At 36.1% G+C, this 27964-nt stretch overlaps 1 protein-coding gene across 4 annotated transcripts in view; it reads left to right on the forward strand.

The window, feature by feature from the left end:
• Positions 1 to 27964, forward strand: part of LOC145277579 (uncharacterized) — a 105966-nt gene that overhangs the window by 60837 nt on the left and 17165 nt on the right. For all 4 annotated transcript variants that reach the window (XM_080129080.1, XM_080129081.1, XM_080129082.1 and 1 more), the window contains exons 2-4: positions 17757 to 17876; positions 20810 to 20899; positions 25073 to 25332. In XM_080129080.1, the coding sequence (XP_079985206.1) occupies positions 17757 to 17876; positions 20810 to 20899; positions 25073 to 25332 (470 nt within the window). The remainder of the gene's footprint in view (positions 1 to 17756; positions 17877 to 20809; positions 20900 to 25072; positions 25333 to 27964) is intronic.

Below are 27964 nucleotides of genomic sequence, written 5' to 3' on the forward strand. Positions count from 1 at the left end.
ACCGTCCCTCAAGATTGGGAGATCGCAGGTTGTGCGGTAATTACAGGGGTATATCACTGCTCTCAGTCCCTGGGAAAGTGTTCGCTCGTGTTCTTCTGAACAAGCTTACAGCGCACACTGAAACCTTGCTACCTGAGGCACAATGTGGATTCCATGCAAATAGAGGCATAGCGGATATGATCTTCTCACTCAAACAGATCCAGATCATATCCGCTTTATATGATCTAGGCCGGGAGCAGACCTTTTTAATGTCAATGCATACAAATCCGCAAATAGAACAAGAAAGATACTCGTACAGGAGCTCATGTTTGCTGATGACACTGCATTTGTAGCGCATAATCACGAGGATGCTCAGAATATAATAACTCGCTTTGCAGAATCAGCTAAGGCCTTCGGATTGAAGATCAACATCAAGAAAACCGAAAACAATTCCCTGGATCACCAGCAACAAGCCAGCCAATTAAGATTTAAGACCAGGAGCTTTACATTGTCAGCAAATTCAAATACCTAGGGACCACGGTCATGAACAACAACAAAATGGATGAGGAGATTTCTACAAGAATGGCTAACGCCTCCATATCCTATGGAAAACTCAAACAGAAGGGCTGGCAAAATAAAAACCTGATTTTCATAACTAAATGCTTGGTGTACCGCGCCATCGTCCTCTCATCACTCTTATACGGTGCAGAAACTTGGCCAGTGTACAAACTGGTAGCCCGCAAGCTCAATACCTATATGATGAGACACCTCGGGCAGATTTTAAATGTCAAGTGGTATGACTTTGTCAGCAACAGGGAGATCCTATCACAAGCCAACCTCCCAAGCATGTATGACCTGCTCATCCGGAAAAACCTGAGATTGGCCGGGTACATAAACAGAATGGAGAACTCCCGACTACCAAAACAGATACTGTTTTCACAACTGGAGGATGGGGTACAAGGCATAGGCAGACCTAAGCTCAGGTTTCGTGACACCGTCAAACAAAATCTAAAGGACAGGTCGATCCCTACTGGAATGTGGCAGACCCTCAGTCACGACCGTGACAAGTGGAGAATGATGGTTCACAGGAAGTCGTCTTCGGACACGAAGGACAGTACATGATGATGATGATGATATCTACAGATAAAAATATTGCTGAAATAACTGAGAGTATCTCATTAAAATTTCATCTAACAACATTAAAGCCTACCATGAACCAAAGGAGCATCAGACATATCAGAGTTTCTATAGGGACAAATCATGGGTTAACATCAAAGTAGTCTTAGTTAACGCAAAATAGCAGGCGTACAATTCACAAGAGAGGACAAAGAGTGCACAAAACCTCATTCAGGTCGCTCCGGGCCCTTTGAAAAAACCTTGCATCTTGTGAAAAGAAATGTTGAAAAGGATCCTCGGTGCAAAGCCTCTGACATTACAACACAAGCTGGTGTAAATCCCAGAATAGTTGTCAGGTATCTTTACAAGCGGGGCTACTATAGTAGAGTTGCGAGAAGGAATCCTCTTCTTCATCCTGCCAATATCAAGCACAGAAAAGATTCGTCTCATGAGATGGGGGAGAGATTTATGACCTTTAAGACCAATGTCATTTTTTTTCTGATGAGTCACGATTTGCATTATTTCCAGACAGTTGAAGGGTATGGGTATGGAAGCTCCTTCAGCAAGAGTTTGACTTAAAAAACACTGCAGCCAATATTGAAACACGGGGGTTCTTGGTTATGGTATTGGGTGCAATTTGGAGTGATGGTCGCTCAAACCTGGCGGAGTGCGAAGGAAACATCAATTCAATATTACATGAAGGACTCCAACCAATATTCTCAAGTGATAAAACGAAAACAGTTAACTCCTTATTTATGGAAAACAGAGCTCCTTGTCACTCTTCTAGGACGACACAACATTGGTTGAGCCAAAATGGGATTAATAAACTTCCATGGTTAAGACAGTCCTCGGATATGAATCCAATTGATAACATTTAGACAAGAACCTTAGCAAAAAGAAGAGGAAGCCATCTTCTAAGCCTGAACTTTTAGTATTATTGCGTGAGACATGGCAAGAAATTCCTCAAGATGATATTCGTTAACTGATCAATGTCATGCCTAGAAGGGTTCTAGCATAAAAAACAACAACGGGAATGTCAAACAAGTATTAGTTATTAAATTTGTGACCATTTATTTTTTATTTTATTTTAAAAATTATAGTTTACTACACCGATGAAGACTGAAGGATCGGTCGAAAATTATGTACTTGTAAAAAAGTTTTTAATTTTTTTTCATAATATTATTTTGTATTCCTGCACGTCACCAATTGAAAACGAATAAAGAAAAGTTATAAGCTTTTATACTTTTCGTATTCCTTTTTATACATTTCCATTCATATATATATTATAAACTAAAAGTCGAAGCGGAACAAAGGGCCTCAAATGATTGATTTTATTACGGGAAGTTCTTTTATGGGTTTTTAGTCGGTTAAAATAGTTTTTAAGAGATCAAAAATACGTCAAAATTGAAAAAAAAATCGTTATACATTTTGTACATTCATCTTCGTTAATCTTTAATTTTGAATCGATTCGTATGCGTGTCACGTTGTTTTAAAAATTATATGTTTATTGAAATAAACTATTTCTATGGGCGTCTATTCTTTTCTGTCATGTCTATAGGATCAATAAAATAAATTCCCCAAGCAAAACAGTTTTGCACTCCTTTCCAAGATTAAAATCAAGATATAATATGGCTTAATGTAATTTCGATCAAAATCCATTCCATGATTTTGATTCTACAAAATGTATTAAGAAAAAAAATTTTAATTACAGTATCTTGCTTATTTAATGTCTAATGACTATGAATCAAATTAAATGTAAATCTGTTATATTTGATTTTTCAAATAAAAGGTTGTGTCCACATTATCGTGGCTATGACGATGGTCACGACATTATGCCCCTTAAAACCCTTAAAAATATTCCAAAGAAGCTAAAAATTGATTCATAATAATAATATTGTAAAAAATCAAAGGGATTTGAATTTTCCTACAGTTTCCATTCCCTTTTTATCCCATTTGCATAAAAATAAAACTATATATATAACCAATACTTGAACCATTATGCTTAGTAACATGGTTCTCAAAGATAATTATCTGTTAATTAGTGAATCCTGTACATACAAATATATAAACATAAAAACATGTATCTGACTTTATATAGAGACTAGTAAGGAGACCCAACGTTGTCCGGCATTGAATGAGGATGCAACGTTTCGTCGATGGGACAGTGGCTGAAGTTTAGATGACAGTTCAGGACCTATCAGATTGGCGACTCTCTTTTGAACCTTGTCTAGGAGCGAGAGACTAGTGGTAGATGCACCAGCCCAAATATGACAACAATACTTCATATATGGGCGAATGGTGGCCTTATAGAGGTATAGGATACTTTCGGGTGTTAGTATCTTTCTAGCACGGTAGAGAGAACCTACCTTCTTCGCTGCGGTCCTGGCGATACTCTTGATGTAATTGTTCCAACTCATGTTTCCTGAGAGAGTTAGGCTGAGGAGTTTAAAAGATGTGCTTTCAGATAAAGAGTCATTGGCAATTGCTATTGGTGGTAGAGAAGGTTTCTTGTAATTATTGAAGGAAACGAGTTTAGTCTTAGCAGCATTGAATGTGATCATCCATTTATGTCCCCATTCCATTACAGATCAGAGATCATCCTCTAGTGTTTCTGCCATTTCTTTAGTTATGTGTTCATTTGTTTTCCTGTCGTGTCTGTTATAGAGTGTGGTGTCGTCAGCATATATACCCATCTCACAGGCAATTTTGTCAGGGAGGTCATTTATGAAGATTAGGAATAACAGAGGTCCCAGGATAGACCCCTGAAGCACTCTCACATTTATATCATATTGTTTGGATGTACGACCGTCGAGGACAACCTGGATTTTTCTCTTATCTAAGAAGGATTTAATTATGTCATGTATTCTTCCAGTGATACCGTATGATCTGATTTTCCTGAGAAGAGCTTCATGCCATACCCTATCAAAAGCCTTAGATATATCTAGAGCTACTGATCTACCCTCCCCTGCTTTGTCCAGTGACTGGTATATACATTTTGAGATTACAGTTAGGATGTCTGGTGTTGAACGGGCTTGTCTAAATCCATATTGTTGGTCAGTCAGAAGTTTAGCATCTGTAAGGTGATGGACTAGAACTTGGTTAATTATTGTCTCAAATATTTTGGAGAAAAGTGGGAGGAGGCTAATGGGGTGATAATTTATTGGTCAGTTCTTTCAACAGAATTCTTGAAAACTGGTACTACAGAAGCAGTTTTCCAGCAGGCAGGAAAGCAAGATTCATTAAGGAATTTGTTGTAAAGTTTGGAGAGAACTGGAGCTACTTCGGCGGAGCACTTTTTTCATAGCACAGCCGGGATGAGATCAGGTCCACATGCTTTTGCAGTGTCAAGATTTCTTATGATAGCATGCACCTGAGATCGTCTAGTGTGGCATCTGTCCGCAAAGGAAAGTCAAGGAGGGGGTGGTTGGAAGGGTCCAGTGTGGAGTTGGAGGCAATCCGACTGGCAAGCATGTTAGCCTTCTTAGTTGCAGAGCAAACAACCTTATGATTGTTGGATAGTGGGGGAATGTTGATTGCCCATTATTTACTACACTACTACAGATTTTCCAGAAGTCGCGGGTTCTGTGTTTCGATGCGTTTTTGGTGGTTTCAGTAAATTCTCTCTTAGCTGTCGCTATTTCTTTCCTACAGTTACTTCTGGCTTCTCTATACTTCTGCCTGTTTAAACTGGACTTATGTCGGTTAAATCTGCGGTATGCATGCTGCCTTTGTGTGATGGCAGCTGCACAAGTAGAGGCAAACCATTGGGAAGAGTGGGGCTTGCTATAAAATTTCCGTGTGGGAACATGTGCTTCAATTGCTGTTTTGAACCATTCAGTGGTCTCATTTGCGCACTGTTCAGCAGGAAGTGAAAAGATATTTTGCCATGGGGCATCTTTGATAAGATCTCTGATGGCTTCCCAGTCAGCCTTTTTAAAATATCTCATTGTTTTGAGCAGTGGCTCTTCAGTTTTGGCTCTAAAGTTTAGGGCTATTTCAACTATTACCACTGCATGATTGGCGTTCCCAAGTGGGCTGTGGGCATTAGTTACAGTCATCAGGAACTGTGGTCAGAAACAGATCTAGAAGTGATGCGTGTTGTTCTTGCTGGTCAGGGAAACGGGTTGGAAATGTAACCATCTGTGATAGGGAATGAGATATAGAGAAGTTATATGTAGTCATACCAGCTGCATCTGTGTGAGTAGAAAATCCAAGCCAGTTGCTGTAGTGGACATTGAAGTCACCAAACACATGCACTTGTGTGCTAGTGTCAAGGGAAAGTGCTATATCTATGCTGTCAGAGACTTTGTTTATTAGGGTACAGTCCTGGGTCGAGGGAGAGCGGTAGAGAAAATAAAAGTAGTTAACGTTATGTTGCATGTTAAGTCTAAAGCACATAAAGGCTTGATCGTCCGATTCTAGTTTAGTTTCTCTAGTCAAGGGGAGGGTGTTCCGAATATATACTCCAAGCCCGTGCATATGTCTGTCAGAGTCCTTACGGCAGAGTGGGAGATATCTAGGCATGTTAAAGTAGTTAGAGGGGATGGAGGAGTGTAGGTTAGTCTCACTTTGTGCTAAGATATCTGGGGTATTTGTTAGGAGAAATGCTTCAAAACTGCTTTTAAACTATTAAAACCAATATTGAAGATGTAACAGCCAGTATTAACTCTAACTAATGACCGAAGGAACCAAATAACAGGTGTCTAAGACCTGCTTCAAATTATATCGTCTCTAACTCTGGCATGCGTCCGAATCAACTGCTGGACGTGAATGAAAATCTTTCAATTTAAATTCCGGGTCTGTTTTATGTTGACAATCCTTTTCGTGCGCAAAAAGAATTAATTTTCTTGCTACATTTTTCAAAGAGAATTTTAAGTATTTAATCGGATTTATGTCATGTCAAATTTAAATTTACTTTCTAATTCTGATTAATCCTAGTAGAGAGAAAATCTATTTAAGAGACAATTTTAATTACCCTAAAAAACATTGATGAAAATCAGTTTCTTTTTGTTACGGAACACTAACTTTGTACGTTTCTTTTTTTTCCAGCTACATTGAACAGCTAGACTTTTAGATGGGGAAAGACAATGTTTAAAAGAAAGAATGACAAAGTCCATGCATACAAAATAATTCATCTGTTATATTTTCTTGGAATCCTTTGAGATGAGTAATTTGTATATTTATTTATTTGTTTGTGGACTGTTATCCTCATCTTCATAGTTGTTATTGTTTGGTGACGTTTCGGCCAACTATTCCTCTGACCTTCTTCATGTGGTTACCCACAACGGAATAGGAATGCTAAGTCTCTTAACTTTATCCTCAGTAATTACTGTCTTCCATAGTTGTTGTTGTCTCATCACATTTTGGCCAACTAATCCTCTGGCCTACTTTGGTTAGGATTGAAACCGCTATCTTCAGACAATGCTCACCTGGAATCATAGAGATTCAATACCTCTATTCACTGGGCCACAGGCTACAGTTCCAGGTGAGCATTTTCTAAAGATAGTAGTTTTAATCCTACTCAAAGTAGACCAAAGGATTAGTTGGCCAAAACGTGGTGAGATAACAACAACTATGGAAAGCAGTAATTATTGAGGATACAGTTCAGAGACTCAACATTCTTATCGCTTCTCGTTAAACCACCTGAAGAAGGCCAGAGGCACACAAAGGCAGCCGATAATAGGATTGTTAATCAATGTGTGACAGTGATTAGGACAAAAGGACCGAATAATAGAAGTCGATATATTTAGAGTTAGTTTACGGTCAGTTGGGAGTTTTACAACAGTTTACGGTAGTTAGAGACAGTTTATGGACAGTCTTGAGTTTGTGAGAGTTGGGGACAGTGGACACAGTTGAAGGCAGGTCATGGCTTGGAGCAGATTTTGATAAGCTGACGTCAACTGACGAACACGGCTATGACAGAAAACGTAGATGTGGACCTTTACAGGGTTATTCCCAGTGCATCCAGAACCCAGCCGATATATACGGAATGTGTTGGAGTCTTTTGTTTCTCTCAAAGTTTGTGTTTTGAGGTCTTTATTTTTTATACTTGTGAACCCGTGCACGCCCTCTCACCAGCCACCAATGTGAGAGACGACGACACGACCAGAAGAGAAGATGAAAATAGAAACAGTGTAGGGATTATGCATATGTGATGTTACTAAGTGAGTTAAAATAGTAATAAAAAAATTTTTTAAAACTCCTTCTACGCATGTATAGAAATTCAGAACGAGGCTCTCTCTCGTTCTGGCTGGTCTTTTAAGGCCATCAAACATGATCTGACTGGCTGTCATTTTTACACGGTTTTGACAATACTCCATCAATCATGCGTTTTTTCTGGTAGCAGTCGCATAGACACTCAGAACACCATAATAAAAGAGACATTCACTTATCTATTACTCATGACTCTGGTTGTAATATTACACAGAGAACCAATACACTGTAGCCTCAGTTGCAAAGGAAACAAAGAACTTCAACTTGCTCTTTCTTTGTAACGATATTTATTTCCTCATTGCTACGGCCGTGACGTCACCCACGTGATCGTTCCTCTAACAAGATATCTAACGCTATTCAAATCTCTAACGTGATCTCAAACGTTCTCCACGTCTCTCTTGTGATCGTCTTTCTTCTTTTTATTATCTTTTTTCTTTGCCGGTGACATAATTTCGCATGCATTTGCGCATAGCCGTCCGCGCTATGTCGCATGTCTCATGGTCACACATGGATTATTTTTTATTGCATTAGGATGTTAATGCTTTCTCTCTTTAGTAATTATGTATGTGATTTTAGTTTTGATTATCATATGAAGTGCCACCTTACGTGCTTTCGTATCGTCCGTTTACGTTTGTCTTCAGCAAACTGTTTATTTGATAATAAATATGCACGCATGCAAATCCATCAGTTTCATTATTATTGTCTTTCACTATTTCTTCCGACACCCATTTTCTTTTGTTTTTTTTTTTTACGCGGGCATCACCACATTATCAAGGCCAAGAGGCCACTCGAGGATAAGGGTTAAAGAGTGTACAGTAGAAATTGGACAATATAGTAATCAATTCGGTAAATTTGTTAACTTATATGGAACGGCTCATCAAGAACTTATTTACGTTAGACTTGAACACAACCATATTGTAGTCAGCCGGAAAGCAGGAAAATGGAAGACAATTCCACAGGCGTGCAGTTCTAAGAAAGAAGCTTTGTTCATGGAATCTACGTTTAGGTTTAGGCACAGATAAAGAGTGGGGGGAATTATTGATAGTGTTTTCAACTAGACGAGTGTTTCTTGTGAAAGTTTGGCGAGGGGGGGGGCATAGACTGAAGCTCAGTCGAACACTTTCCATGAAAATAACGATACATCAGAGACAAACTCGCAACATCTCTTCTGTAAGATAGCGGTTGCAGGGAAGAGAAAATGACATGATAGCACTACACACAAAAAAGGAAAGCCTTGTATTCGTGAAAGATATACCTGAATACGTAGTTGTTAAAAACGTAAAAGCTAGAATATATAAATATTAATTAGCTTTAAATCGGATGTTCATAAATAAATTAGTGTAGGTTGCCTGTAATTCATGGGACTTATACAAAAAAGGAACCGGTTTAAAAATTGTCTGAAGCATGAAAAGTGCAAATAATTACAAGTTGTTTGAACAAATGTTGATGTATTATTTAAATTATTCGGATTATTTGTGTATACAATGTAAAAAATAGTTTTGAAAAGCGATTCGCAATTTCATCGTTCTTTGCTCGTCGACCAGCTCAACAATTGGCAGGCCGTTTTCTTTTTGTCATTCTTTTGTTTTATTCAGACAAGAAAATATTGTTAAACTATAATGAGTCTCTTTTCTTGCATAATCATTGCTTGAAAGACAAAATAAATAAATATAAAACGCCCCGAGTTATTAATGTTTTTTTTGTTTGTTTTTTTTTGCGGTTTACAGTTTGCGATTTTGTATTTAATACCGTATATGTGTGTGGGAGAGTGGATTAGAGATAGATAGATAGATAGATAGAGAGAGAGAGAGAGAGAGAGAGAGAGAGACACACACACACACACACACACACACACACATACTGTGCAAAATACGTAGAACGTTTTGCTTATTACTGGCGAATGTGTACGAGTGAGTAAATTAGAGAGAGAGAGAGAGAGAGAGAGAGAGAGAGAGAGAGAGAGAGAGAGAGAGGCAGGCATTAAACATGCATAAATTTAGATGTAATGTGAACAAACATCTTGTTACACAACTCCCCATTACGGTGTCTCCTATAAATCTGGCTCCTAATTCGCAGTAGTTCCTTACATCTCTCGCAATATGCCTTGTTTTAGTTTTTTTTTTTTTTCATTACACAAGTGGTTTGATGAAAGAAATTATTAGAGTAGAAAGTTTTCAGCATCTGAGGACTTCTAAAGTGAAGGGGTGAGATTTTGCTGCTTGTCGGGTTAGTTGGGGATATTTATGTTGATGGGGTACAAGTGTTTCAAATTCGTCTGAGTACATTCTGTTGAAATACTTGTAAAACAAACAGGGATGCAACATTACTGGAGCTGGGTAGACAGTGCGTGACCCTGTTAGATTAGATACTCTTTTGAGCACCCTGTCCAAGCTAGTGGTTGGTGCACCTGCCTAGATGTTGGAACAATATTCCATGCATGGGCGAATAGTAGCTTTGTAGATATATACTGGCAGGTGCAAGAAATTTTCTTACCTGGTAGAGGGAGTCCACATTATTTGCAGCAGACTTGGCAGTATCTTCTAATGAAGAAAAGCATGTAAACAAAAACAAAGTAACTAAAAAGTGACTATTGAATCCTGACAAATTGAGTTAATTATTCAAATTACTCTTGTAGAGATTTCTACACCATATTGAATATTATTGTATTTCAGTAAATGGATATTTGCAAGATATATATATATATATATATATATATATATATATATATATAATCTGGCAAATATCCTTTTTTATCATTTTTCAATCAAATCAATTGATTGCGTATTCTAGTTGGGGAACTATTGCGATGCACCAGGAGGAAGCTCATATGCCTCTCACATTGACTTAGTTCACAATAGATTGTAGTTCACATTGCACTGTAGAGAACCTACTGCTGATTTTATAAAATTATTTTAATATAATTGCTTGAATAAAAGTTTAAAATGCAAAAGTCAAATGTCATGCTTCAATTGTACTCTAAGCAGAAACATTCATTACAGATGTGCCCTTATCATATCCAAGAACCTACTGTTGGTTTTTATATGTCAAATCTTTCGGCTTGTGTGGTAATAAAACTTCTCAAATGTGCGTGCGATATTAGGCTGTGTAAGGTGTTAACTTCAGTCAAAATTGTCTGCTCTTTCTTTCATCAGATTATTTCCATTATCGATTATTGATACTTATTGAAGACATTTCAATACAAAACCTATTTGTCAAGCACATGAAGTACCTTTTTATAAAAGTCGGCACAGCCGTTTTTCAGTTCATAGGTAACGAACTCACACACACGCACACACAAAGTATCTACTTATATATAAAAAACACTCTGTGTGTGAGATTGTTCCCCATGAACTCCAAAATACATTTGATAAGTATCGAAAATCCATTAAAAAATCCGATTAAAGCAGGAACAGTCTAACCAAAGTTAATACTTACACAGCCTAACATTACAAGTGTATTTAAGAAGTTTTATTACCACACAAGCAGAAGAGCTCAGCGTATAAAATCAACAGTAGGTTCTTTGATAAGACAAAGGTGCGTTCGAAATTAATGTTTCTGTTTAGAGCACAATAAGCATGGTACTTAATTTTTTGCATTTTAAACTTTATTTCAAGTCATTATTTGTAAAAATAATTTTATAAAAATCAACTGTAGATTCTCTACAGTGCAATGTAAACTACAATGTATTGTGGACTAAGTCTCAGCGAGGATACATATGAGCTTCCTCTCTGTGCACCATGGTGGGTTCCTGACTAGTGCATGCAATCAATCGAGGCTTAACAAAGCTAAGACATCCTCAATGCAAGTGCTACTGTATATAAGGGCCATTAAAAATTTTGAAAGCCTTACTCAGAAGGAGGCAAAAAATGGAGCCAGTTTTCGACTATTTCTAAATGCACTTGATCCCACCTTGAAAGACAAGGTTTTATCTTGATCCTCCAAATATTTCTCCACAGCACAGATGGCCTCATTATGAAAGCAACTTTAGTAGAAGTTAGTGTCCCCAATGACACTGGGTTAAACAGAGCTGAAAGGAAAAGATAACAAAATACCAAGGTCTTATGTACGGCATGAAAAGAAACTGGAATCTTAGGAAGATTTCTATCATTCCAGTTATTATAGGAGCAACTAGACTCACGAAAAAGAATTGCAAAACTAGCTGGCAAATATACTTGGTGAACCAAGTGCAAGAGAGATTCAAACAATTTCACTTAAAAGGACGGCCAGAATCTTAAAAAGATCTCTAGGTTGGAATATCTAAGTTAGCAGGTGAATGTTTGGTATCCGGTAGGATGCTTCATCCCCAGTTTGAAAAAACTGATAAGAAAAGAAAGAAGATTAAAAAAAAGTCATCCATATAGGCGTCATTTGACTTAAGAAAAAGGAAGAAGTTAAATCGAGCTAGTTTTTATTAATAAAAGAGGTTAGAGTGAACTGCTTCATCAGTTTATCTCTGCTTCTCCAGATGAATTCTGACGCACAGTCTTATTCATTAATTGTTAATTGTTTCTTTTTACCAACAAGTCTGTTGTGGCTACTTATTAAAAATAGAAGCCACCATCTTACCAACCTCTTTGCTTGGAATTGAACCAAAATGATTACCATTGTTTCCATTCAAGGAGAGTAGAAAATGGACCTTGATTTTACTTTCAGTATCCTTATAACTCTTCTCTAATTTTGTCCTTTAGTTCTCACATTCTATGAACAATGTTTCTGACAAAGGGGGAAGAATTGTTACTTTTTGGGTTGGAATCTGTCTAACACTTATCGTTGAATAGTTTTTGATCTTGAAATGGTATTGTTTTTAGTTTCTTACACCGAGTGGCTTAATATTTTGTCTAGAGCGATTTCCATAAAAAAATTTTTTCAGAATCAAAGTGGTGGAGCTCGATTTCATCTTGAGTTATTAATATGCTGTGAACATTCTTAAGGTTAATTTAGAAGCGAGTTAAAATGTCCTTCAGTTTTTGCTCTGGTATCAGCATTCTTGGGACCCATTTTGCAGAGATTTGCACATTCTCAAAATCAGAAGAGAAGTTGCAAACCTGTCTCTGCTTTATCATTATTTTCATGGCAAGTGCTCGTCTGAGCTCCAATCTATGGTTCCCCCCCTGTCCTGATTTTCACGAAAAATACTCGTCTAATTGAAACCACTATCAATAATTTTCCCCACTCTTTATCTGTGGCTAAACATAAATGTAGATTTCATGAACAAAGCTTCTATCTTAGAAATGCACGCATGTGGAGCTCTGTTCCGTTTTCCTACTTTCCAACTGACTACAATATAGTTGTCTTCAAGTCCAATATGAACAAGTTCTTGATGAGCCATCTCCTTAAGTAATCTAATTTACCAAATTTCCACTACTAACGATTACTACGACATGTTCTCTTTGACCTCTGTACACTAATTAACCCTAATCCTCGAGTGGCCTCCAGGCCTCGAGAAGTGGTGACCCCTTTGTAAAAAAAAAAAAAAAGATCTCAGTTAAAAAAGAATCAATGCCTATGGATTTAGCTATTTGATTGGCAAACGTTTATCTTATAAAATAGACATTGGATGACATTACTTTGCTCATCAACGATTGACGTTTTTTGATACAACTTAATGGATGATCACTTTTGTGTGCTGTCTTTGCTTTGATTGAATTCCACAGCTACATTTTTGTATATAGAATAAATGAATCTATCTATCCTATAAAGTCAAGTAAATCTTTGAAAATAATTTTGTTCAAGTACAGTTGCATGTAAACGAGGTTTCCTCATCAACCATTTTAATTTGCTGCACACTTCCAAACTTTGTATCGACCTCACTGGTATTTCGAGAGAATTCCGAATTAATGGCCATGTTGTGTTGCAACAACGCAATATTCAACTATCACTTTTCTTTCTGACTGAGGCTTAGAAAAATTTCTAAATGAACACCTTAAATAATATATAATACTAACGGGGGAGGGCCAGCTCTGCCCAGGCATAAAATACGTTTAAATATGATATTTTAATTTGTCCAAGATTTCGTATATATTATTATAGAGTCGTGATTTTGAAAGTAAATAAAAAGTATTTAGGTGCCATCAGCTAGAATCGAAACCGAAACTGTAGCATTCAGGTGACGTTACCACTGTACCAACATGACACGCACATGAAGTGATTAAGAATTAAAAAATAAAAATAAACTATGATGAATGCACAAAATGTTTAACAATTTTTTTTCAATTTTGACCCATTAAAAACAATTTTAACCACCTAAAGACCCATTAAAGGACGGCTTATAAAAATCCAATCATTTGAGGTCCCTAGCACTGCTCTGCAACTTTTAGTTTCAGAGGAGATAGAGTTTGAAAATATGGAGACAGACCGATAGAGAGACCAACAGATAGGCTTATAGTAGTTTATATATTAGATGAATATACAGATCGAATTTCATCAGATTAACCTACCGATTAATTGTGTAATACAATATTGTAAAGATTATTATTTCTTCCTGTCGCTTTTCAGTTGTTTCTTAGAAGCATAGTCTAAGAAGTTTTGTATCGTTGTCCAGTAGACTGACGATTTAATACTTGCCTGTGAAAACAATGGATGACATTCTTGTTAAAGACTTGGAAGAATCTATCTATTATATATCTATAAAAGTGAAAGTGTCTGTGTGTGTGTCTGTGTATATTTCCATACGCAATAACTCTGTCAATTTTCAGTCTACAGACTCGAAATTTGATATACAGGATACTGAGATTTGGGGAAATCGATGTGACCGGTTTTCGGCCAGAAATTTGGCGATTAAGGGGTCAAAGTTCAACGATTTCACTTTTGAGAACTCTACCAAACTCCTCCGACAATTTTGGGTCTAAACACTTGAAATTTTAGATATAGGTTCCTTGGATATGGATCTAACTTAATAACTTTATTTGAGCCCAAAACAATAAATGTTAAGGAGTCATAATAGGGGTCTAAGTTTAAAAGAATTTGACCTCTGCAGTCTCTACCAAATTACTCAGACAATTTCTGGTCTAAACATTTAAAATTTTACATAAAGGGTATTCAGAGATAGGACAAGCTTTTTATCGGTTTGGGTCGAAAATTTGAGCTACAAATATATAAATCTATGTATTTATGTTTGCATGTCTGCCTAAAACTTTCGACAGAGGCGTCTCTATCAACTTCGGGGCCCATGGCGCAGTTGATAGAGACGTTGAATCTCTGTAGTTCCAGATGAGAATTATCTGAAGATAGCGGTTTCAATCCTACCCAAATCCGGCCAGAGGATTAGTTCGCCAAAAACGTGGTGAGACGACAATAACTACAGAAGGCAGTAATTGCAGTGGATGCAGTCAGGAGATTCAGAGATCCTATCCTGTCACAGTTTCCACCTGACGAAGGCCAGAGAAATAGTTGGCCGAAACATCGTGAAACAACTAAGAAAAGATGAGTATAATGGTCCGCAATAAATAAAATAAAATTAATACTGCTTTTGTTCTGTCTGAACAAAAGCAACAATTGTACATCTTTTATGGGTGTTCATGGAGATTGTGAGTAAACATTGGGATGAAAAAAAACTAAATTCCTGTTGATGATTTTGTATGCCAGAATCAGATCTTCTTCCATCCTCTGCTGCTTAACTGAAACACAATGATTACAATCTATGTTATTCTTTCTATTAGTTTAGTTACTTTTTATGCCTTTCACCTTCCAATTTTAATGGATTCCATTTATCTTCTTATTGATTCTGTTGCTGTTGAGCATCGTTCATATTGTTGGCATTCATTTCTCTGATATCTTTCTAGTTAGAATTCTTTCTAGAAATACATCCAGTACTTATAGAAGGGATCACATGAAGATTGTCAACATCCCTAAGTGAACGTATTACTATGGAACGAACTGGATTCAAACTTGGCACAATCAGATTGTCAGTCTGTGTTGTTAACCATTTAGCCATCATCCCTGTTATTGAGGTCCTGCTTCGGTTACAACATTCTATACTCTCATTGTATGTTGTGTGGAAATCTCTTTTTCCTTTCATTTTTGTTTAACCCTTTTTTGGGGGTATAAATGCTATTTTAGTCTCTATTCATGAAATTATTGCATGTAAAAAGAAATTACAGAGGGTTCACTCTTTAATTTTTTAAAAATGTTTAACATAATACGATAAAGAATAAATCATTCAACAAATTGAACTTTCGATTATACAAGGTGAAACGGTAAAATGGTCGCCCTAGAAAAGGTGACATCCATTTCCGTTTGATGAAAACCAGTTTTCTTTTTTGTTGCAGACCCTCTACTAGTTCGCCAGTTGTGTACAAATCCCAAAAGCGATAGGAGCCTTCTATCATGTCTGAAAGTGACACAATGTTCTACGAGCAAGATCGCAGATGCACTGCTCTACAACTCATACTCTCTACAGATCCAAGTTATGACAACGGGAACATTGCATTGCTGGATTTCCATGAATAACAGAAATATGTCCACTGTGATGAAAACAAAGTTTCCGGCCACATTTATGGTATTTCGTGTGGTTTCAAGTGAGGGCCACACCATGCCACCTCACAGCTTTGAAGTCAGCTTGAAAGTCAGCACGAAAGTGTACCTGGATGTGTTGAAGAATGGCGAACCCTGGGTATGGCAGCAGAACTCAGCTCTGGCCCACAAGTCCAAAGAAATCCAGACTTGACTTCAGAAGGAGTGCTACGACTTTGTACCCTTTTCTCACTGGCCCCACTCCTCCTCTGACATGAACCAACTGGACTACTTTGTTTAGTCATATGTCGAGAACATCACAAACCTGAACTACAACACCAAAGCCAGCCTGATCGCAACCATCAGCCGACTATTTACTGAGCTCCCGCTGGCGCTTGTGGAAAAGGCATACTCCCAGTTTCGAATCCGTATCGAGGTGGTGATTGAGACTCAAGGCAGCTACATTGAATAGATGTAAGCTCTACTACATAATCAAGTCACCTGAATTGATTTTTTTCAATAAAAGTTTTAAAATAAAGCTGTAGTGTTGTTTTCTTTAGGACGACAAATTTATCTTCCACCCCGTGCTTAAAATTATATAAAACAAATAAATAAATTACAAACAATGGCAACAACTACCAAATTGTCCAACGTCAATAGCATTTCAGGAATGTAACAACAAACATTAAATAATGATTAATTAAAGAAATAAATGAGGAATTGTGAGGCAAATAATAGTTAATTAAAAAAGTGACCCTTTATAAATCAACATGTAAGTATTAGGAAGTTTCATTGGATGTCTTGGTGGCTTGACAGGCCGAGAGCAGGCTCAAGATGTTTCCACAAATAGTGACAATGGAGAGGCGCTTGTAAAGCAAATGAGGAGCTGCTAAGAATTTTAAAATTAGTTTAAATGATTTTCTATTCAACAGTTTAAATGCTTCCAAATTCTTTTCAAGTGTCGCTTATTCACAAAGTAAATTCATTCTGGTTATTTTTCGTAATTTAATAAGAAATAAAAAGGATTGACAGCATTCACATATCTTCATAAATTCTGTCATGTCGTCTTTGATGCCAAAAACTTGGCTCTCTTTCCTCCCAAATTCAGTCTTCTTAAGGTAATTCATTCATTTGTAATACATTTCAAATAACATGCCCCCATGATCCTTAAAGATCATCTCACATAAAAGCCTGTGCCTAGATCAACACTTACATCTCTAGTGCTACCAGACACAAATGGTTCTCACTCTACACTATCAAGCAAAGCTGACTATCATTTTTCATTGCCAGGCACAACTCGCTATCACTCTACACTGTCAGACACAGCTGGCTATCTCTGTATACCGCCATAGCTAACTATCTCTCTACACCACCAAACACAGCTGGCTTTAACTCTACACTGCCAGACACAGCTGGTTATTTCTCTGCTAGACACCACCAATCTTTCACAATCTTGTTGACTTTCAAATCGTAAATTATCTTCTCAATTACATGACAACGACAATCATCTAATGAAATCGTAATTTAATATTTTCCATACCTTTATGCTGCCAATTTTCAAAAGTTCAACCTGAATTATAATTTAATATTTTCCATAATGCGACAACTCCAATTTTCAAAAAGTTTGAAAATTCATAATTTAATCTCTTTATTTCATGATGATGACAATTTTTAAAAAATTCAAACCTCGAATATTTACTTAAAATTCTCCATAGCATGATGACAATTTTCACAAATTCTAACTCAACTCGTAATTAAAACTCCTTCATTTATTGCCGAAATAGCTTGTAATCTAATAATATATAATAAGAAATAAAAAGGATTGACAGCATTCACACGACTTCATAAATTCCAATGTGTTGTCCTTGGTGCCAAATGCGACCCTCTCTTCTTCGAATTCGTTTTTTAGTGCAGCTAATTCATTCATATGCAAATGATTGCATATCAAACCTCATTTTTACTATTTACAAAAGATTAAAATGTTTTTTTTTTTGCAGACTTCCAGTCCATCATGGGTGCTTCCATTCTAATCTCCCGCCTTACCATTTTTTGCATTCAGACTGTATTGTTGAGTCAAGTGACAGGCTCAAATTTAAACCAACTCGTCACACGCAAAGGTAAAGCATATTTTTTTAATCTTTATAAATTTAGATCTTTTCTCCTCCTCAATTTCTTGTGTAAGTTTTTGTAATCTTTATAAATTTAAATCTTTTCTCCTCCTCAATTTCTTGTGTAAGTTGGGGTTTCTTATGCATGAAGTGTTTTGCTGGTTGTTGGGTTATTTTTATGCAGAAACGCAACATATATTTTGCATGCGATTGGTTTGTAGATTGATTTGTTTTGTGGGCATATATTTGTAAACACACATTTTGTAAACAAATAATCTTATAGATTATATATGGGCGTCTCACAGGTAACATTGTAATGTTATGAGATTAGAGAAATGTATCTAGAACACGGTACTTCAATGGCATAACCATGCTAAAATAGAGGATAAGAGTTCTTGCTTTAATAGATAGAATATTTTTTTTATGACAATCTCTCGGGCAAGGCATGAATTCACTTGATGTAAGGAACTGATTATTACAAAGTCAGAAGGTGCCTATTGACCTTAATCTTAAAAAGAGGAAGGCTATAGATCAGAGGAAAACAGTCAGCAGGAAGAGAGTTCCACACCATTACAGTGCTTGGAAAGAACTTAGTGGAATAGGAAGTTGTATTACAATGAGGTATTAAAACAATGATTTGATAGAGACTTCTAGACCAGTTTAGGCAGCAGGTTCAGATCACAGAGAAAGGCTAAAGTAAATATGGGAGAAAATGATAAAAATGAACTTGAGAAAAAGTGTAATACAAAAAAAAAACTAAATAGAGATTTTGGAAGTCAATTTCTTAAAGCTGTTCAGTATATGCCAACGTGTAAAACGTGCTTTAAACTAAATTTATATCAAACTTTTCTCCAGACAGGTGATTTTTTCATTTGTTTTTTTTTTTTTGCACCATTGTTAAGTGAGACATGTTTGAATATATATGGTTTTTCTTTTTGTTCTCAAAATGATTAAAAAGAATGAGGTTTTGGAGAACCAGTTTCTCTAAAAACTAAAACTAAATAAAGCAAAGCAGTATAAAACACGTCCATGTCATTTTTTTTTTATTTTTGGCCCATGCAGCTTGAAAAAGTTAGCAATATTCACCTCCCACCTCGTTTGAAAAGTTTGGAGACCCCTGCTCTAGAAAGAACCTAACTCCTGATGAAATCCTCTGCCTGTGTAAGAGTTTGTTATGTCAGAAAATGCGGTACAGCTGCCACGTCTGGGGAGGTATCACTCAAAGCACTCTTTGACAAAGTTTAAAATCGACTTTATAACATAGAGGAGAATGATTTCTGTTCTTTTCTGCAGCCCGTTTCTCCCTGAAGAAATGTTGCTAGTCTTTCTGGTGCTTGTTCAGAATTGCACTTACTTAAAAAAAAAATACAGAAAAATCCTTATGATGTACATGTCACAGAATGAAGATGTCATATTCCAAAAATTACGTAAATTGATCAAGTAGTTTTTTTTTAAAACTAACAAAACCAAATTTACGATTTCTAGCCATTTTACTACTAAACAATATTGAACATAAGGCTGATTTTGACCTCGACACTTCGAATTGAGTTGTCTCCCCCTTATTTATTTAATTAGATTTCATCATAATCAATGAAAACACACTTCGTGAAATTTGATTTTCTTGAATAAAAAAAAAAATACTTAATCAAATTACGTTATTTTTTTAAATATTTCATCTTCGTTCCATGGCTGGTATGCACATCATACCAACTTTTCTATATTTTCTTTACTTTTAATTGCCACCATAAGTGTAATTCTTAATATGCACACTTTCTCTACTCTATCGTTATTTCCATGGTAGATGTTCGGCTGAGTTCCAGTCCGTAATTCTCCCCTGTATAACATTCACAGCAGGAACTCGTCCTCTATCACTGCTGAAAAGAACTTTTCTTTCTTTCTTTTGTCAAACGGAATTTCAATGAACAGTCTGTTTCCAAAGATTTACAATCTGGGAAACACATTATCACGTGATTGCTTCCCTGCAGACTCCAATATCTTACGTGAGACTTTTTGGACCATTAAAAACGGGCAAAAGTTATAAACTCTTGACTTAGAATGAGTGCCTTATGCTAATTTGATAGTTGAATAAGGTTAAATGTGTGCTCATTTTTGCATTAAATATTTAGTAGTTTCCGAGAAAAAGTGAAACTTAAATACTAATCCCTATTAATTCCTAATCGTGCATCAAATAGACACCATATACCTTAATTCGCTGCACCTTATCGCAGCAAAAGTCAATACAAAATTTCAGCCAGATCGGTCCAGATCAGGACAGACAGACAAAAATAAATATAATCAAATTTCATGAAATCTATCCATGTATTTCAATTCTTCCATGTCGTTTTTCTTTTTATCATCAAGTTAACAGTCTCATTAACTCTTGTCCTCCAGTGGGTTTTGGCCTTGATAAGTGGTGGCTCATGTGTATTCAAAAAATTTGATAAATTTAAAAAGAATCATGTACCCACCAAAAAACTAGTAAAGGAAACATTTTTCAATTATGATCAAAAAATAAATACCAGCAAAGGGTAATAATTTATATTTTTAATTGAAAACTATCAAGAATTACCTCCCTTACAATTAAAATTTTACTTACTTTTTTTGTAAAATATGTGCAAGCAAACAAAAATTAAAAACTAAAATCACTTCACTATATCCGGGACAACGCTGGATAGATATATTTCGTGTTTTATAGAAATAACTAGCTGTAATAGTTGTTCAATCACAAGTTTGTAATAATCAGATACATTTAGAAACGTTAATAAGAAACGTAATAAGTGCAGGAGGTCAAAACCCTGAAAGACTTTCAAAGTAATCCAAAACATTGATTGCTAAAGTAAAAAAAAAAAAAAGAAAAGATAAATAAAACGGATTACACAACTGAAGTTATGAGCCTAGACATGTTTTAATTCTGTGAATGAAATTGTTTTTTTATATTTCAGGACGAGAAGTCACAGAACCGGCTTATGCACAAGAGGATTATTTTTCTTCAGAGGAATTGAGAAGCATAAAAACTCCTTACATGCAATATTGTAAGTTCTTTTGTTTTTTAATACTATAATAGTCTTAAATGACTTTATTATTTGAATGAATTAGTATCTTTTGAAGATCGACGTCTCCGACAACAAATATAAAAAAATTAGCCAAAAACATTAATTCCTTCACCCTCAACTGGCCAGTTTTTTACAAGGAGGGGTCAGTTTTTGCATCGCCATTTTTACAAGTCATCGTTCCCGACTTCCGGTCGCACCATGGAGACATCGGCTAAGACATCACATTTTTTTTTCTCCTTCGCGTTATGGGTTCGAGCCTGCCTGCCTACTACCACTTATTTTTTTTTAATACCTCTGCCTACCGTTGTTTTGATTCTTCCCCCCCCCCCCACCGCTACTACCACTTTTTTTTTTACATGCCCTCAGGGTTCCTTACTACACCACCTAAATATCCAGGCAACGCCAGGCACCCCCGCTAGTCTATTATGTAAAGGGCAAAAATTTGTGCGTTTGTGTGTGTGTGTGTGTTATTTGTATGTCAAAAAATTTCAACAGACGCGTCAGACCTGACCAGACTGGTATCGTTTTCAAACTTGATTCTTCAGACAACAAATATCGAAAAATTGGCTAAAAACATAAATTCCTTCACCCTCAACTGGGCAGTTTTATACAAGGAGAGGTCGGTTTTTGCATCAACATTTTTGCAAAGTCATCGTCTCGGTTCAATTGGCTAGCCTTAATTTCAATGTTTGGAACTTTCGGTCGGGTGATGGCGACATCAGCTAAGACGTCACATTTTTTTAACCTTTTTTCTCCTTCATGTTACAGGTTCGAGCCTGCCTATCTACTACCATTTTTTTTATGCCTCTGCCTACTGTTATTTTGATTTCTACCCCCCCCCCCACTATTCCTTTTTTTTAAATTAAATTTCTTCTCTAATTTGGTAAACATGAGCTCACCGATTTTTACACAATCTGAGTGCAATGAGTAAACTTGTCCAAAACATATTTTAAATGGACGAGTTTCTACATCAATTACGGGCATTTCTGTGTATTTCTTAATAAGAAACAAGTGTACCCATAGGTTTAGTATTTTCAAAATATTATTTTATCTATAAAATAAAATCAATTTATTTCTGTCTGCATTAAATCTTAATAGCTTAATATTAGAAACATTCATATGCTAATCTGTTCCACAATCCAATATTTTACAATATCTTTACAAAACCACAATTCGCGTAAGCATGACGTATTACTGGGCTGGTGCATCTACCACTGGTCTCTCTTTCTTAGACAGCATAAAAAATGGCTCCATTATAAAAGGTCTCACACTATCAACCAAGCTCCAACCCCTGTCCCATCGACACAAAGTTACATACCAGTGTCTGCTTTACAAGTATTTTAATAGAATATGTTCTGATGAACTCATAGACATACATACTTTTCACTAACCTGACAAGCAGCAAAATCCCACCCCCTAGATGCCATAAAAATTTCTATTCTAAATAGGTTCTCCTATTGAATTGCTATGCTAAACTTTGGAATTCCCTTCCTGCTTTCCTGACTGTACTAACTTGCCGAAGTTAAAATGTAATGTGAATAAACATCTTGCTACTCAACCCCCCACAGTCCACAGCTAGGTACGACTCCAAATAGTAACCCCTTATGTTTAAAGTGTCAATATGCCTTGTTTTGAGTGGAAAAAGAGTAAAACAAAATTAGTCTAAGCTTTCATACCTGTTTCCAGAAATTATGCCTTGATTTAACCCTTTCACTCTAACAGTCCACATTGGTTTGTTTAAACATATTTCTTACTTCATATGACATCCATAAACCACCTTACTCAATATCATTTGTTAAATATGTCAATTGTTAAATATGATTTTCAGACATGGGATAAAAGTGTTCCAACAGAATTACAAGGAACAAAAATCTAGGACAATTCAGTTCCACCAATATTTCACATTTCACATACGCAGTAAATTATGGAAATAAAACTATACCATGTTTTAATAATTCATTTTAACTCAAATCTTAGATATAAGTTCGCAAACAGATGACATTTGTCATAAAAACAAATACACTCATGACCAAAAAAAAAAAAAAAATGGGCAAGAGTGAAAGAAAGAAGAAATCGATTTTTCAATATTTTTCCATGAATTTTTGTTAATTTTAACTGAAAATTTCTGTTTTGCAGACCATTATTATTATAGCATATAAAAATAAGTGAAAAATTAATCCTAAATACGGTACGACCGCATCTTGGTGAGGATGTAAAAACCGAATTGCAGGATTAAGGCAATCCAAAATGACTTACAAGCAGATTTTTGATATCTTTCTGTAGTGAAGCAAATTAGTCAAAGGTTCGAAGTCGAATGCTTGGTAAAAGGGAAATCTGGACCTGGTCGCCCTAGAGCATTCACTTTGAAGGACGACCACAGGCTTAAATTAACTGTTTTGAAGGATTGAAAGAAAACTTATGTTGACCATAGCAAAGAATTCAAAACAGGGGCTGGAAATTCTTACTCTTGATATACAATATCTAGATGAATAAAAGAAATGGGATTTTTCTCTAAAAGGTGTGCAAAGAAGCCATTTTTATCTAAGAAGAACATCAATGATAGAAAGAGATTTTTCTCGTATTATGGCAAGAAGGATACAGACTGGTTCAGGAATGTTTTCTGGTCAGATGAATCAAGATTTTGTCTTGTTATTGATGCTCCCAATGCTCCCGAATGGTGCAATCAAAGAACTGGAGAAAGATTTTCGCCAAGTTGCATGAAACGACAGTTAAACATGGGAATGAAGAGATAATGGTATGAGGAATTTTTACTGCAGCAGGAGTTAGGGAACTTATTAGATGTGAGAAGTCAATCAATGCAAAGGAATACATTCAAATATTAGAAACAGGACTGTTACCAAGTATCCAGAAGCTGGGAATATCTCAGAACATTATTTTTCAACACGGTAATGCCCCTGCACACGCTGCTAAAGTCACAAAAAATGTTTTTCTGATAATTCAATTAATGTGATATTTTGGCCAGGTCAAAGCCCCGATTTAAACCTAATCGAGAATATTTGGTTCATAATATCTCGTGCATTGGAGGGAAGAACTTTTTTGAACAATGACAAACTGTGGGAAGCTGTGCAAAGCGAATGGAATAGCATCTCTTTACAGTTCACTTTGGTTGAGATCATGTCTAAAAGGATTGATCTTTTAAAGAAATCAAAAGGGAATGCGATTCTATCCTAAGCATTTATTAAAGTAAATGTCTTGTTCTGTGTTATTAATCTCGTTTAAGTTTCCTTGTTCAATTGTTCTTTGTTCAATATAGCTTTTAGTGCAATACAATCTATAACATTTGTTTGGCCCATTTTTCTTTTGCTCACGAGAATACATCCGAGTGAAAAAAATATGAAATAACGTAAACCAAGTTATCCTTTTCTCAAATAATTTTTATTTTATAAAAGTCAAATTCCTCAGATAGCAAATAAATAACCAAGAAATAAAAAAGGGGCCCTTTTTTCTTCTCTGAACTCTGAACTAATAAGTTGAAACACTTGTATAGAAATTACTCCTTTCTCTTGTTACTGACAAACTACATGCGGACATTCTACATATGATAAATTCTCAAGCATTCATCAATGCATAAAGGAGTGTTGCATTTTTGGTCGGTGTACAGAGTCCTCCTTTTATTTTTCCTACAATGACATCGAACACATCTTCTTCGCGAAAACTGATATCATCGTACAAGTAGCAACAACTTCTTGATCACAACGCAAGTCATTTTATGGGAAGAAAAGTGAGCTTTAGTATTTTAAAATTATTCATGGGACAAATATGTCCCATTAGGAATGAAAGGGTTCCTATTTAGTTGCCTCCCCACGAGGGCAGAGTTAGACACAAGGTCGGTTTCTAATGTGGAGAAAATCCAGCTCCCCAAAAAGGGGCACTCTGGATAGGAACAAATATAGTCTCAGTCATGAAGGACTTCTCCTCCACCGACCGAGGACAGGAAAGGTGAAGTGCAGTATCAGAACAGATACTACACCTTGTTCCCAACCAAAAGGTCAAGTAGGAGGAGTGAAAGGGTTATTTGAACGGTTCTTTATGACAAATTTTTATAAAAAAAATAAAGAGATATAAATTAGATTGTGATGTTTGTCTTGTGAAAAAGCTGAAATGATTTTGTTTTTCGATCTCACTTTTCAGATCCGATTCGATATGCAGGGCAGTGTGGTGATTATTTTCTAGTTCCCCCAAACAGTACATTCCGGATGTCCGTCAATTTCGGTGTCCATCATCAAGACTTGGGGGATCTTTATTGTGTCCTCACTTTTATGGCCGACGGTGGTACCGGTCGAAAGTTTTGTGTCAATTTCACGCACATTAATCTCAGGGAAGATTCTTTTATTTATATCTTCGAGGGTGAAAATATGGAGTTTCCAGAACTTTATAAACATATTATTAAGGTAAGTTTTTCACAGAAAATATTTAAAAAAAAAACAAAAAACAAAATCTTTTTTATACTTTAGTTTGTATAATTAATATATCATACAAAAAAATGAAAGGACGAAAAAGTTAATATTATATTGCCACTCATTGTCATATGATTTCAGAAATAGTAATAAACGAAGACTCCCAGCCCTGAATCCTATGTCACTATATTTATGTTTTGTAATTGAAATGTTTTCCTGTTCTTCTTTATTTATGTCATTTATTTATTTTTCATCCTATTACTCTCTTGTTATCATTACTTCAGTTTTCTTTGTTCTTATTTATTTAAGCCATTTATTTATTTTTTATCATCTTACTCTCCTCCTCTTATGCTGCCACTGCTACTCCTTCTTTTATCACAACTTTCTTTCTCCCACCACTTTTCGTGTCATTCGCCTTCTCTCTCATCATTTGAAACATTCAATGTAATAATACGCGAGCCACATTAACATCTCATCCACTCTGCAAGGTTATTTCTTATTTCAGGTTTAATGGATGATGTCATCATTTATGCTGTGATTCTTTTATGACGTCATTCAGCGTGTATAGAGACAAAAAAAAAGAAGATAAACAAATAAAATCATCAGGATTTTCATAGTTGAAGTTGTTTGCACGGCAACCGAGAAGGCTAATCTGCTTGTCTGTCGGTTTGCCTCCAACTCTATTTTGAACCCAGCAAGTCACTCCCTTCCAGATTTTCCTCTGCTAACAAAAACCACTAATTGATCTGAAAATCAACCCTTCCCAAGTACATGATATCATAAAAACCTAGACACTGCAAAAGCATGTGAACCTGATCTCATCCCGGCTGTACTATTAAAAGAAAAATGCTCTGCTGAGGTTGCTCGAGTTCTCTCTAAACTTTTCAATAAATGCCTTAACGAATCTTGCTTTCCTGACTACTGGAAAACTGCTTCTGTGGCACCAGTTTACAAGAATTCTGGCAAAAGAACTGACCTATTAAATTACTGCCCATTAGCCTCCTCCCTCTTTTTGCCAAAATATTTGAGCCCATAATTAATCAAGTTCTAGTTCATCACCTCACAGCTGCTAAACTTCTGTCCAACCAACAGTATGGGTTTAGGCAAGCCTATTCTACTGAAGATATTCTAACTGTAATCTCTGAACATATATACCATGCACTGGATAAGGCAGGGGAAGGGAGGGCAGTAGCCCTAGATATATCTAAGGCTTTTGATAGGATATGGCACGATGCTCTTCTCATGAAAATCATATATGGTATTACTGGATGAATACTTAACATAATTAAATAAGAGAAAAATCCAGGTTGTCCTCGATAGTCGTATGTCAAAACAATATGATATAAATGTAGATGTACCTCAGGGGTCGATCTTTGGGCCTTTGTCATTCCTAATATTCATAAATGACCTCCCTAATAAAATTGTCTGAGATGGATATATTTGCTGACGACACCACGCTCTATAGCAGACATGAAGGAAAAACGAATGAACACATATCCAAGGCAATGGCAGAAACCCTAGAGAAAGACCTCCAGCCTGTAGTGGAATGTAGATGAAAATGAATGGTAACATTCAATGCTGCCAAAACTAAGCTTCTTTCCTTCAATAATTACAAGAAACCTTCTCAACCACCAATAGCTATGGCTAATGATACATTACGTGAAAGTACTTCATTCAAACTCTTCGGCTTAAAGTTCACGGGGAACATGAGTTGGAACAGATACATTGAGGGCATTGCCAAGGCTGCTGCAAAGAAGCTGGGGTCTCTCTATCGTGCTAGAAAGTTACTTAGGCCTGAGAGTATCCTGTGCCTCTACAAGGCCACTATTCACCTATGTATGGAGTATTGTTGTCACATTTAGGCTTGTGTGTCTGCTACTAGTCTCTCACTCTTAGACAGGGTTCAAAAGAGAGCTGCCAACCTAATAGGCCCCTCATTATCAGCTAGGCTTCAACCGCTGTCCCATTGATGAAAGGTTGCATCCCTCTGCCTGTTTTACAAGTATTTTAATGGTAGGTGCTCTGACAAACTACAAGCCCTTGTCCCTCTCCAACGTAAATACCCCCGACAAACCTGACAAGCAGCAAAATCCCACCCCTACACAACAGAAATCCATAGATGTAAGAAATTTTTCTACTCTAATAGTTTCTTCCTTAGAACTGCTAGACTTTGTAATTCCCTTCCGGGTTCCTGCTTCCATAACTGTACTGACATGCAGAAGTTCAAGTGTAATGTGAACAGACATCTTGCTGCTCAACTCCCTACATAGTATCCCTGAAAATTATGTTCCCGATAGTAGCTCCCTACATTAAAGTTGCACTGTGCCTTGTTTGGGGTGAAAATGCAAAAAAAAAAAAAATATATATAAAGATAGATTGATCAGTGTGTAACAAAATTTCTGTTCATTTTCTAAAACTAGTTTTTACTAAAACTAGTTTTTACTAAAACTAGTTTTTACTAAAACTATTTTTTATCAGTGCATCAAGACTACAAGTTCAAGTTTTGTTTGGTTGCCTTTTTTACGGTACATCAACCCTTTTTGGAACATATAATGCCAAATTCAGTCATTTTGGTCAAAGTTTAAGCTCTTCAAATATTTATTGATTCATTTGTTTTGCATGCTGC

The sequence above is a fragment of the Euprymna scolopes genome, chromosome 6 (assembly GCF_053919585.1).
Source record: "Euprymna scolopes isolate OS-2025 chromosome 6, ASM5391958v1, whole genome shotgun sequence".
Lineage (NCBI taxonomy): Eukaryota > Metazoa > Mollusca > Cephalopoda > Sepiida > Sepiolidae > Euprymna > Euprymna scolopes.